Source organism: Cucurbita pepo, chromosome LG10 (genome assembly GCF_002806865.2).
Source record: "Cucurbita pepo subsp. pepo cultivar mu-cu-16 chromosome LG10, ASM280686v2, whole genome shotgun sequence".
NCBI classification, from domain to species: Eukaryota; Viridiplantae; Streptophyta; class Magnoliopsida; order Cucurbitales; family Cucurbitaceae; genus Cucurbita; species Cucurbita pepo.
The window spans coordinates 5,980,123-5,994,133 of NC_036647.1; the positions used below are offsets into that span (position 1 = coordinate 5,980,123).

The 14,011-nt window shown below is 38.1% G+C and overlaps 1 protein-coding gene across 3 annotated transcripts; it reads right to left on the minus strand.

The window, feature by feature from the left end:
• Positions 1-1,490: 1,490 nt before the first annotated feature.
• On the minus strand, positions 1,491-10,211 carry LOC111804225 (BTB/POZ domain-containing protein At3g05675). Of its 3 annotated transcripts, none has more exons than XM_023688957.1 (3): positions 10,077-10,211; positions 3,336-3,411; positions 1,491-3,072 (listed from the first exon to the last, which is right to left on the minus strand). In XM_023688957.1, exons 2-3 carry the CDS (start codon positions 3,345-3,347, stop codon positions 1,774-1,776), a joined length of 1,311 nt encoding a protein of 436 aa, XP_023544725.1. In that variant the 5' UTR covers positions 3,348-3,411; positions 10,077-10,211; the 3' UTR covers positions 1,491-1,773. The 3 variants fall into 3 exon arrangements, with proteins under 3 accessions (XP_023544725.1, XP_023544723.1, XP_023544724.1); XM_023688955.1 differs by having other exon boundaries at positions 1,491-3,099; positions 10,077-10,209; XM_023688956.1 differs by lacking the exon at positions 3,336-3,411 and having other exon boundaries at positions 1,491-3,099.
• Between the last annotated feature and the right edge of the window lie 3,800 nt (positions 10,212-14,011).

The following is a 14,011-nucleotide window of genomic DNA, read 5'->3' on the forward strand; positions in this document are numbered from 1 at the left end:
CCAAAACTTTCTTTATTTCAATTGATCGAAATTGGTTTATATATTAAAAAAATTTGTACATATTCTTTGTGTAAATCATTTGTTAATTATAATATTAATTAATGTATTATTTATTTATGGGATTAATTAAAAAAAATAACCCTAAATTTTATAAAATACGGTTAAAATAATATTTTAAACTTTTAAAAAAATTAAAAATAAATGAGAATAGTTAATATTTTATTTTAATAATTAATTTTTTTCGAAACTAAAATGCAACTATGATTTAATTTTTAAGAGTAAAAAGACGATTTTAGAGCTTATACATATTTGAAGTTTCGGGAGTTTTGTATGTTTTTTTTTATGACGATGGAGGGTAAGTAAGTGTTAAAAGGAACGATAAGCTTTTATAAATTAAAGCATAAATATCTAATGAAAAAAGTACGTGTTGTCTCCAAAATTATAAATTTATTGAAGTTTAACTCGCAAAAATGAAAGAATACACGATCAAACCCTAATTGGTCCATTTGAAACACATGCGTGAAAAAACTAAGTCACGATCGATACTTTTTTTGTAGGAAATGTTTAAATTCGATGATTGTAACTCTAATTTCGAAATAAAAAAGCTCATAGCCTACTTTTTTTGTAGGAAATGTTTAAATTCGATGATTGTAACTCTAATTTCGAAATAAAAAAGCTCATAGCACTTTACCTATAGGCGTAAAATCGTACACGAGAGTTCATAATTCTTCTCCAACTCAGTAAATCAATATCCAATCTGATTCTATTTGCAAAACCTTACTGTTCATCTTGTTTTAATATCTGAAAATTAGGTTGTTGAGCCAAATCTCATACAGAGATCCCAACCGTCCAAAACATTAGACAAACTACAATATAGATTGTACAGATAATCATTACTTTTCAACATAGTTGTACGGAATGTTTAAAGTCGATGATTTTGACCCTAATTTCGAAATCAAAGAGCTCATACCACTTTACACACAGACATAAAATCGTACACGAGAGTTTATATTTCTTCCCCAATTCAGTAAATCGATATTCGATCTCATTTTATTTGCAAAACCTTCCTGGTTCATCTCATGTTAATATCCGAAAAGTAATTTGTTATAGCTGCTAGAGTCGTTGAGCCAAATCTCATATAGAGTTCCTAGCCGTTCAAAACATTAGCCAAACTACAATATAGATGGTCCGAACAACCATTACTTTTCAACATAGTTGTACGGATAACCATTACTTTTCAACATAGTTGTACGAAATATTTAAATTCGATGATTTTGACTCTAATTTTGAAATAAAAGAGCTCATAGCGCGTAAAATCGTACACAAGAGTTCATATTTCTTCCCCCAATTCAGTAAATCGATATTCGATCTCATTCTATTTGCAAAACCTTCCTGGTTCATCTCGTTTTAATATCCGAAAAGTAATTTGTCATAGTTGCTAGAGTCGTTGAGTCAAATCTCATACAGAGTTCCCAACCGTTCAAAACATTAGAAACCGAGAGGCAAAGGGATCAGCCATTACTCAACAAAAGTGCAGCCAAACTACAATATAGAATTGTACCTTTCCAATGAGAGCTACACAATAAATACACATGAAGCTAGTTGACTTCTTCAACTTACTATTTGCATCAGCTAAGACTAAGATTTTACAAAGAAACAAAAGGGGAGGCTAAGCCAGAAACCTCCACAAAATAATGCTTCTAAACCCATATGCTCTAGCAATTGTAGGTTAAAGGATGATCATTCATAATACAATTACAAAACCATTCAAGTTCAAGCCGAGGGCTGGAAGCTTGTACCTGTTGTGCCAGGGTTATCCCCCACCAAGGAAAGCCTCCTTTTCGCCACTTTCGACCTGTAACACCACACTTCGAATGCCTCGGTTAGATCAGGATAACGGATAACGTGTTGATTCTGTAACCATTCGGTTATAATCTCTGCTTGCTCCCCTGATGGCAATGCAAGGATGATCGAAACAAATGCTGATTCTAGCAACTCCCAAACGTCACTGTCGATCTTGAGTTTCGGTTCATCAACGCCATTGTTAGCAAGACTATCTATCAAGGATTTGGTTGTTCTTACGAAAGGAAGCCAAACCTTAACCATGTGAAGCCGTTTTGAAGTTGGGAGGATCACTGAGCCGTGTTTAATTGCCTCTAAAACCTTTGCTAACACTTCAATAATCCCTACCCTTGTGTCAATAATTTCTGATGCTACACTCGCTTGCTCAACAACCTTGACAATCTTATTCGATGCATCAATCCAATTTGAGACAAACTCCTTCATAGTTTCTAACCTTTTCAGAATACGGCACATCCAAGCTAAATCTGTCAAACAAAAAACTAAAACTTGCATGTTCCTTTCCTTCCCATCGGAGTGTACAGGATCAAGTACTATTTCTATAAGACTGTTAAAAGTTTTTAATAGGCTCTTCACACATTCGTTTACCTCTAATTTTATTTCAGCATCAGCCATCAATAGTGGTGCATCATCATCTTCAACTAGCATGTACTCGAGCTGTTCCTGGGCCGAAGGCTTGAGATCGTTTATGTTAGAAAAGGGGGATAATGTAGCCACTCGAAGAGCCGAAAGAAATATCTGTCTAATGAGAGATGAATTGACTGGTTGAAGACGAGCAAGAATTGGCTCAACTTCTGATCCCATGTGAGGTATCACCTTCAAAATTTCCTCCTCTTCATCCTCCTCCCATGGTACCGCTTCCAAGTAATTCACGCAAGCACTAATAATGTTTTTGCACTCGAGATCAAAAGCCACACGGAGGATGCCAAGAACAGTTCGAACATCATTCCATAAGTCATCTGTTGGGATATCCGTAATGACATAGAGAAGGCGCAGAAGATTTACGTGGTAATCAAAGGTTGATTCTAGACAGAAGACCTCGACACAGTTTCGTGAGTCAAGAATTTGACATGTTGGCCATTTCTCAGAAAGTCGATCAGCAAAATACTTGCTCTGTTCGGTTAGGATATGGGAGTGGCAATATAACCATTCATCTCGACCATCTTTTGTTCTAAGCCGCACAACAACGTCACTGGTCGATCGGTCACCAACCTGGCAGCATGATCCAGCTTTATTACTCTGCAGGAGAGAGGAGTTATAGCAACGAGAATGTTCAATATTAAACTAAAAATTCTATCTTAGAAGCTAGACTACAATGAATCGTTTAAAGAAATGTGAATCAACACAGCTGCAGAACAAGGGGAAGTTGAGTGGGGAAGGCAAGTATTATATGGCGTTCAATCATATAAATGAAGTGAAGAATTGAAGATAAGAGCTTGAGTATAACAATTAACAGCTGCGTATATATAACTTACAGAGTCGTCCATCAAAGCATTATATGCTAATAAGCATTCATTTTATGCATCCTTCAGTGTTGGGTTTAACAAGGGCCTACATTTAACAGAAAGACAAAAATTGCGGTCATTCAAAACACAAATTAAAAAGACTTTCACAAAGTTGGAAAAGTTTTATTTTATACACAGCACGATAAGAGCAATGAAGAAAAAAGAGAAACCATAGAACAAAAGGCCATATGATTTCTTTTCCGGGAGGTGAGAATGCCTATGAATCTAATCAGTTCATGGCTAGAATCAGTTTTGTTGATGAAAATTGAAATTCCCATGGCAGAAAAAAGTTCAGTAGATGTAGTAGGATAAAATTTAAAGCAAGGTAGCTTTGGTGCGTGCTGAAATATATAAACAAAAATAATTGACAACAATCATTTTCCAGTACTTTTTCATTAAAAAAAACAAACCCTTTATTGATATTTGAAAAGTTCTAAATTAAAGACTCCATTCCGTATGAATCTATAAGTCCCCAAAGCAATAAGAGCAGCATCTAAAGCTTAAACACAGTCTGAATAATAATTCCAAGCAAATTCTCCAACAATATATTATCTCATAAAATGAGCAATTGCTAAATCTTTGGAAAGAGCAGTCGAATAAGCCACATGGAACTTTATCACTAAATAACTAGACACTAATTTAAATAAGTATCTAGACACTAGATAACAATAAATCTAAATTAATCCCTAGATTTTAGGTAACTAAATTTAAATAATAATCTTAACTAAATCTAAATAAATCTAGAAAAATTAATGAGGTCAACTACTTCCCTCATTTAGTGGGATTACACAAGTATCCTTTTGACACTCCCCTCAAGCTGAGAATGAATTACAAAAATATCTCCCAACTTTAGGCTAATAATTTGACAATTCCTTTTAAACCAAATTCCCAAATCCACCTATTTAACAATGTTGATCCATAAAAACTTTTTTCCTCTAGGAGTGCAAGGAGAAACTGAAAAAAACGACTGAAACTGCCGTCAGTTCAGGTTTAGACCAGTTTTGTTTGGCAATTTCGGTTTATATAATAAAAACTGGTTATATTTGGTAGGGTTTAGGTTAGGCAAAGTCACACCGGTTATAAGCCGAACTGACCGACAATAACATATATATTAAGAATCGTAAGTTTGTCAATTAACAAGCCCGTGGGTCAACGTTAACACCTATTTGGTATGTGCAAGGTCTTGAGTTTAAGCCTAGTTAGGATGTCATAAATGGTCTCTCCATTTTTTTTTTTTTTGCATTATCAAATGTCTACACATAATGCAAGCCCCAAGCCCAAGCCCAACAACTCTAACAGGAAGCCTACTGACTAACTCCCAACGATCCAAGCCACGAAGTGAATCCCGCACGCCAGGAATCAACAAAGCGACGAACCATCATACCAAACTGATAAATTTTCGGTTAATCGATTTGGGGCAGCTTGGTTATGCAACAAGGGTCATTTGGCTCAGTTTTTTCATCTTCTTTATATTTTTTTTGGCCCTCAAACTGAGCAAAACCAAACACCCTACACCCCTATTTTCCTCTCAACTCGTGACCACAAAGTAAATTGAAGATATATTTTTAACCCTGAAATTACAAACCCAAGAGCACTCAAAGATCTGAAACAATGGGTTCAGGGGTTAGAATTTAGGGTCAAGGGTTTTTGTTCTAAGTTTTTTTTTCTTCAACATAGTTAACCAAAGTGCAGAGCCCTACATTAAAGAAAAGCTGGCTGTATGCATCAGAAAAGAAAGCCCAACAGTCTAAAAACCCTTAAAAGGAATGAATAAAAGAAAAATGAGTCCAGCTTCTTCATGATTTCGTGCTACGGTAAAAAGCAAAAGGGCCATCTCAAGAGAAGGAGAAGGAAGGACCTACAACGATAGAGACTACTAACCCTTTCTTGTTCCTAGCCGTCTGTTACGAATTTTCTACTTATGATCGGCATGAATTGAATTAGAATGCAATTTCAGCCAAAAAAAGAACTGTGAAAAAGATCTCAAAAGAAAGAAGAGTATTCATGTCCCTGAATCTTCCTTCACAAGGTAAAAGCAAAATCGAAAGCTAAGACGAAGAAATGAGGTATACTTCACTAGTGTATACAAGGGGAGAATAGAAGGAAGGATAAATATAGAGGTAATGAAAAAAAGATAAGCAACAGGCTTGAAGGCCAAAAAGGACTGTATCGCTCACCTATGTTGGATTATAAATATTGATAAAACCTAGCTTGGCCTGCAAAGCATCAAAAACAATCCTTGGCAGAGCTTTAGTGAAGATATCTACAACCTACATCTTTGTGGGCATGTAGGTGAGAGAAATGCAATTTACTTCAACCTAACCTTCATCCGGATGGTCTATCCCAACATATTTTCAATCAGTCGTGATGTTGGGATAGTTATCTCAATGATAGCTTGGTTATCACAAAACTCATCATAGGTTCCTTTTGACTTATTTTTAATTCAGTGCAGATTTTTATCTATACCATAATTTCCATGAGTCACAACTCTAAATTCATCGTCTACACTACTTGTGGATATCAATGGCTGTTTCTTGCTTCTCCAAGTTACTAGGTTGCCCCTAACATATGTGAAGTACCAAGGATGGAAGAATCAAGATTTTGTCAGCCCTACATGGGAAAATTGATGGGGCCAAGAGTTTTCCATAGAGGGGACTCATGCATTTTGATGTTAGAGGTCACGAGAAATTTGAAAGAGCAGTAAGATGGATTCAATGCAACCCACGACTTCATTACTGAATCAGAGGCCCATCAACCAGGGGTCAAGTTTGAGAAAGATCCATGATAATGCAAGTTCTGAACTTGAATGCCCTTATCACCATTGTTGGAATGACAAAAAAGGTGAACGGCCAGTTAGGAGCCTAGAATGGAGCTACTAACTATGTTATAATATAGAGGCTCATCAACAAGGGATCTAGTTTGAGAAAGATCCATGATAATACAAGTTCTGAACTCGAATGCCCTTATCATCATTGTTGGAATGATCGAAAAGGTGAACAGCCAGTTAGAGCCTAGAATGGAGCTACTAACTTTGTTATAATATAAATAGATGACTTCCATGTGGCTTTAGGAACTGGACATTCACAAAATATCATAATCTACAACACCACTCTTTAAGGGACATCAGGCTTGCTTGTGGATAGAATAGGCTGCAATGTAAACATAGATAAATGCTCCATCACTCAAAAGCACATTAACTTCCTTAATCAACCCACCAACAAGACAAAATTCTAGAATGGCCCCTTCAAAGTTCGCCTCATAGAGAAAATAGCAAACAAGCTCTTTGCAGAAGTGTCTGTGGTCGAGCAATTAAAGAAAAAAAACATGTTGCACATTGTTAAATGGGCATGGAGGTCCTCTTTGGAAGATCATAGTCTACAACACAAGGTTAAATGTGCGCAAATGCATGTAACGATCGTGAAAAAAGAAAAAAAAAATCTATCTAAGCCGCATGCAGCCGTAGGGAGCTGTGGCTTCACTCTCTTCATTCAAGCTTGGTGGCATCACTCGGCTAGCTCCCTAGCTCTCTCTTCTCTCTTGCCCAATCTCCCTCTCTTGGATCCCTCTTGCCTATCTTCTTTTTCTTATCTCCCTCGCTCTCCATTGCTTCTCTTCAAATCAGCGTTGTGCTCCTCTTCTATTTGATTGACGTCGTGCCCCAGCTTCTTCCGCCATCATCGTAGCAAGACGAGTGATCAGCAGGTTTCACAATCAATCAACATGGGTTCCTAGAGATTTTCGGTGAAGGTTGTTTTGCTTTATGCAATCAGTTAGGCAAAGGAGATTTCCTCATTGCGCGATCAATTGGTGTTCAGTCTCTTCTTCATGGACTGGTTCCTGTCTTCTTCTTCACGCGACTCGCGACCATTCCAATGAGTGTTGGTCAAGGGTTGTGGGTTCAGTGACTGGTGCAGGTGAGATCATTGATTTTGTTTTGATTGGTGGTGTTTTTCTTTTTGGTGTTTGAGCATAACCCACACATTTCTTAGGTTCTGTTGTAGGATACCCATAGCATTTGGGCATTTGGTCAGCGTTGGTGGGTCTATGAAGACGAACCAACAAGGTTTGAGCTCTTTCAAGGTGAGGAATCTTTTAGGTGACTCTTTGGTCACTGTTGGGTAAGCTAGGTGTCCTAGAGAGTTTGATTTTTGAATTTGGGTGTTTAGGTGCTTAATTGTTATTGAAATTCGTTCAGTACGGGCAAGGACATTTTTAGGAGAAGTTAGTTTTACTTGAAACTCCCTTTAAGATAAGTAGTCTGATTGGATAACTCCTTGAAATCTTAGATAGAAGTACATGGAATTTGAAATGCATGTTTGATTGGATGATATGTGTTTCTCTTAAGTATTAAGTATGTGATCTAGCAGGATGGTTATTGGATGTTCTATTAAGAACGCTGTGATTTATTTAGTATGAGGTTTGCTTAATTATGTTATCAGGCATGGTGTGTAGAGGGGTTCTGATTACGGAATGAACTAGTGATGACTGTTATGATTTCAAGCATGTTTGAAGAGCCCCAGTTAAATGTATGTTATTCCTAATTTTATGAGATTATTAATGACATTTACCTTCCCCTACTTGTTACATATGTTTCCACATATGTTTTCATGAGGTACTATGCTGGGATGGGATAGACCTAGTTCTGCTTGAGAGTTGCTAACTAACCTATAGTAGTGCTTGGTCTTACAAGAATTACCCACTTAGGCACCATAATTGGTGATCATGAATGTTTTTCATGAGGTTCTGTGTTGGGTTAGGCCTTGAATCACTAGAGACTTGCCAACTAACCTCGAGTGGTGCTTTGTCTTACAGGATTGACCCACACTGGCACCATAATTGTATTGTTTGGGAATCTATAAATTGTTCACTGGATAGAATGTTACCATACTTTTTAGTTAAGGCCCTTATCTAATTGAACGACTTTGCGTTGCACAATCAGACCCTGCATGCATTCAATGTTAGGATTTTAAATATGAGTGCAGCTTCAAACTCTCAAGTGGGAAGTGGAGCTACTTAATAAGTGTATTTTTATACTCACTTATGCTACTTTTCTTTTCTCTTTTGAGGGTACTTGAACTTGCGTTCAATCTAGCGAGGCTATGGAGATGGTGATGGGCCATGGTCTTGCTTAAGGTCTTAGGAACTTTTAGTTTTTTATTTCTACTCATTTCTTTTACAAACATTATTGTTATTTGATTATTCTTTGCAAACTTGATTTGAAGATAAATGATTGATTGACCCTCGAGTTGTTTTATTGTTTTAATGGGATTCCAAACTATTAAATATCATCAAGTTTTGATCCGTTAATTATGTTTTAAATGCTCTCTATGCTTTACTTGAGCTTCCACTTGTTTTCAAAACTTCATGTCTTGCACGTTGTAGTAGCGACCCTTTATTGTCCAGTTTAATAAGTCGGGTTGGTGCAAAATATCAAGACTTTGAAGGGTTTGCTCACTCTCAGTTAGACTTGGAAAAGTAAAGTTGGACCTGGAAGTGTAAAATGTATCCTTGGGCCCTTGTTTCTAGATGCTAGGAACAAACCAAGAAGCTTCATGCTTTGAAATTGATTCAGGATACCAACATTAGCTTCTAGAAAACATCAAAGCAGATCCTCAAGCTTATCTACTAAATTTCTAATTTCCTCAATTCTACCAACCACTTGCAAGTTTTAAATGAATACTCAATGGCTAATTGTTGGAATGAAGAGGTTGGCTCTTGGGATTTTCACCAAGGAAACAGATGATAGTGACGAAGTTTCTTAATGAACTTGTTATCTTATTCTGGGTAGTTGGATTGGATGCCCAATTTGCAGGAAGATAGGATATGAATTTTGAAATATCAGGTTTTTTCAACTAAATCAATGATCTCCCATGTCAGCAATTTTCAGAAGGTGGTTGTGACTTGTGAGGATATCATATTGGAAATTCAAGGTGACTGATAAGACAACTCCTAGAATTGTCAAGTTTATAATGCAATCAGTGCTTCTTAATCAAGATATTGTCAAAAAGAAACATCTGCACTTCTATTTGCTAATAAATTGGTGCTACCTTCCAAACAATAGTGGAGAAGAGTTAGATCATCTCTTCCTCAGGTGCAAGGCAACTTAAAGGTGCTGGTTGAAACTAATCAAGGAAAGTTAAATCATCTCTGTTTAAGGACTAGAATGAAAATTTAAATCTGCAATGGTAGAGGTGCAGAAGTAGATTCTACATCTATCAACGTCTTCTTTTCTTACATTTAGCGAATTATCCAATTCTAGAATCCAACATCCACGAACCAAAAAGACCAAGGGAGTGGAGATCAACACAACAGCTATAACGCGGCAAAAAAAGAAACAAAAACAACAAGAAGACGCCACAAAATAAAAAAACTTCAACGGAGCCGTTAGACGACAGCTAAAAAAAATTCTCAAGGAACAAATCTGTGAGCAATTTCCATAAACATAAGTACATCGACCAGGCCAAAAGATGCAGAATACTCTCACATCAATGCAGAATTTCACAGAAGAACAAAATTCAAGCATAATTGACAACATAATCGAGTTAACAAGTACTAAACGAAACGAAGAGGAATAAAACTCCTACATCAAGCTTCGATCACAGAGCAATGGCTTCACAAAACAAATGAAAGCCACAGAAAACGAAGAACAGTGAAACAACTGAAGTTGGATCTAACGAAAGTGAAGAGAGAAGGAATTGAAATCGAGCTTACCATTGGCGAGAAGCAAGCATAGAAGTTGACGGAAAGGGGAAGAGAGCTCCGATTTAGAGTCGAAACAACGGGACAGAACTAGACGGCTCTCTCAGCGCTCAGTCTCTCAGCTTTCTCTGAGTTGTGGGCCACGCCGGTGACGTGGTTCTCAATGGGAAGGAGCTCTGCATTTTCTGTAAATTTCGATTTTTTTTTAAATTAATTAAAAATATATATCATTTTATATTTTTGTAAACAAATATATATATATATCCCTCAATATTTCTCAATAAAAAATTTCAAAATTTTTAAATATATAAATTAAAATTGTCTATCTCCATCTCATAGATTATCGGAATGGTTTTTAAAAAAATTTCTAAAATTTTAAAGAATTAATATTAATTTTAAAAATTTGTAGGTAATTTTTAAAACGTGGTAGTAAAAATCATGAAAATAGACCGCATAATATCATGACGAACATAAATATTATAAGGTACGTATCCATACTATTCATAACTGGGAAATATCTGTAATGCACATCACATACATCGTTATAACCACGGTTAAAAATAATAAAATAAAGTAAAAATCAGTTAATTAATTAACTAATTTAAAAAAGAAAAAAAAGAAAAAAAAAAATCATTTCGAGGGTAATTTTGACCATATATATATATATATAAACATTTTAAGACTCTACTCATGCAAAGCTCTAATATGGACCACCCAAATGAGAGAAATAATTTTGTAGAAGTTCGAACTTAAAACTAATGTCACGGGCATATATAGGTTGACTTAGATTTTAAAGGACAAAATCAAACTTTCATTCAGGATAGATTAGTGACAGCTGCTTAACTTAATCAAGTAAGTAACCTTAGTTAGATAATTGAATGGTATCTGATGGTGCATGCCCTGTGGCTCATGCATGCGCCATACTATTGTACGCTATATTTATGTGTTTTATGTTATGACATATGACGACATGCTATGACTGCATAGGATATATCTATTATATTATATTGGGAAGGAAATGAAATATTATGTGTGTCATGTTATGTCTTACCATGTAAATTTATGTGACGAATTAATCATGGGGACCTCATGCATGTATGTGTGTCATGTATACCGTGATACTTTTCCATTATATTATGTTAGTACGGGCGTGGACCTTTGATATTTACGTTATCCATGATATCATGTGGGTCTTTTCTTTTCTGCGGCGGCCGGTGACGCATTAACGGATTGTGTTCGACCAAGTAAGACTCGTGGGTATCTATACGAGCCCATTTGGTGGGTCCATGTGTACGTACGTGGACCGTGTGTGGAGAAATACCACACATCCTGCCTGGAATTGGAAAGAGTCCAAGGTCATGTTACAGTTTTAAAGGATAGGTCCCATCATTAAAGGTGTGTGATTGCATTACTAACTTCAACAGTGGGGTGACTTGCTGAGTATTACGGTCATGTTACGGTTTTAAAGGATAAGTGAGAGGCCACGTGCTATAGGGACGCTACATCCCCACGACTTAAAATCATGGCATTAGTGTATGATGGAAGTCGTACATTCATTCATTAATGACATAACGAGCATAGGATTCATGCATACGTAATGCTTGTCATATTTCAAAATTAACATATGGCTTCCTCATGTTTCATAGGCATGAAGTGAACGTGTTAACATAGTTTCACAAGCATATTATAGCATAACATATAACATGCCATAACATGTCATTAAATAATTTATAACATAACGTAACATCACATAACACATGCCAATAATCATAATCATGACATGTACAAAGGTCACAAAGTACGCATCATCATATATTATACAAATCTAACAAGGAAGCTGTTAACTCCATGAACTTCTCTTCTGCAATGTCCCACATTGGTTGAAGAGGAGAACAAAACGCCTTTTATAAGAGCGTGAAAGCCTTCCCTTAGTAGACACGTTTTAAAGCCTTGAGGGGAAGCTCGAAAGGGAAAGCCCAAAGAGGACAATATCGGCTAGCGGTGGACCTGGGCCGTTACAAATGGTATTAGAGCTAGACACCAGACGATGTGTCAGCCTTCTTGTTGTTCCCTGAAGGGGGTAGACACGAGGCGGTGTGTCAGTAAAGACGTTGGGTCCCAAAGGGGGTGGATTGTGATATCTCACATTGGTTGGGGAGGAGAACAAAACACCCTTTATAAGAGCGTGGAAACCTTCCCCTAGCAGACGCATTTTGAAGCCTTGAGGGAAGCCCGAAAGGGAAAGCACAAAGAGGACAATATCTGCTAGCTGGATCTGGGCCATTACAAATGGTATCAGAGCTAGACACCGGACGATGTGTCAGCCTTCTCGCTGTTCCCCGAAGGAGGTAGACACGAGGCGGTGTGCCAGTAAGGACGTTGGGCCCCAAAGGGGGTGGATTGTGATGTCTCACATTGGTTGTGGAGGAGAACAAAACACCATTTATAAGAGCGTGGAAACCTTCCCCTAGCAGACGCGTTTTAAAGCCTTGAGGGGAAGCCCGAAAGGGAAAGCACAAAGAGGACAATATCTGCTAGCGGTGGACCTGGGCTATTACAAATGGTATCAGAGCTAGATACCGGACGATGTGTCAGCCTTCTTGCTGTTCCCCGAAGGAGGTAGACACGAGGCGGTGTGCCAGTAAGGACGTTGGGCCCCAAAGGGGGTGGATTGTGATGTCTCACATTGGTTGTGGAGGAGAACAAAACACCATTTATAAGAGCGTGGAAACCTTCCCCTAGCAGACGCGTTTTAAAGCCTTGAGGGGAAGCCCGAAAGGGAAAGCACAAAGAGGACAATATCTGCTAGCGGTGGACCTGGGCTATTACAAATGGTATCAGAGCTAGATACCGGACGATGTGTCAGCCTTCTTGCTGTTCCCCGAAAGAAGTAGACACGAGGCGGTGTGCCAGTAAGGACGTTGGGCCCCAAAGGGGGTGGATTGTGATGTCTCACATTGGTTGGGGAGGAGAACTAAACACCCTTTATAAGAGCGTGGAAACCTTCCCCTAGCAGACATGTTTTAAAGCTTTGAGGGGAAGCTCAAAGAGGACAATATCTGCTAGTGGTGGACCTGGGGCGTTACAAATGGTATAAGAGCTAGACACCTTCCCGTAGCAGACATGTTTTAAAGCTTTGAGGGGAAGCCAGAAAGGGAAAGCACAAAGATGACAATATCTGCTAGCGGTGGACCTGGCCCGTTACAAATGGTATCAGAGCTAGACACCAGACGATGTGTCAGCCTTCTCGCTATTCCCCGAAGGGAGTACACACGAGGCGGTGTGCTAGTCAGGATGTTGGGCCCCAAAGGGGGTAGATTGTGAGGTCTCACATTGTTGGGGAGGAGAACTAAACACCCTTTATAAGAGGTGGCAACCTTCCCCTAGCAGACATATTTTAAAGCCTTGAGGGGAAGCCCGAAAGGGAAAGCCCAAAGAGGACAATATCTGCTAGTGGTGGACCTGGATGGTTACAAATGGTATCAGAGCTAGACACCTTCCCTTAGCAGACATGTTTTAAAGCTTGGAGGGAAAGCCCAAAAGGAAAATTTGCTAGTGGTGAACCTGGGCCATTACAAATGGTATCACAGCTAGACACCTTCCCCTATCAGACATGTTTTAAAGCTTTGAGGGGAAGTCCGAAAGGGAAATCCCAAAGAAGACAATATCTGCTAGCGGTGGACTTGGGGCAGTTACAAATGATATCAGAGCCAGACACGAACAATGTGTCAGCCTTCCTACTGTTCCCCAAAGGGGGTAGACACGAGACGGTGTGTCAGTAAGGACGTTGGGCCCCAAAGGGGGTAGATTGTGATGTCTCACATTGGTTGGGGAGGAGAACAAAACACCCTTTATAAGAGTATGGAAACCTTCTCCTAGTAGACGCGTTTTAAAGTCTTAAAGGGAAGCCCGAAAGGGAAATCCCAAAGAGGACAATATCTGCTAGC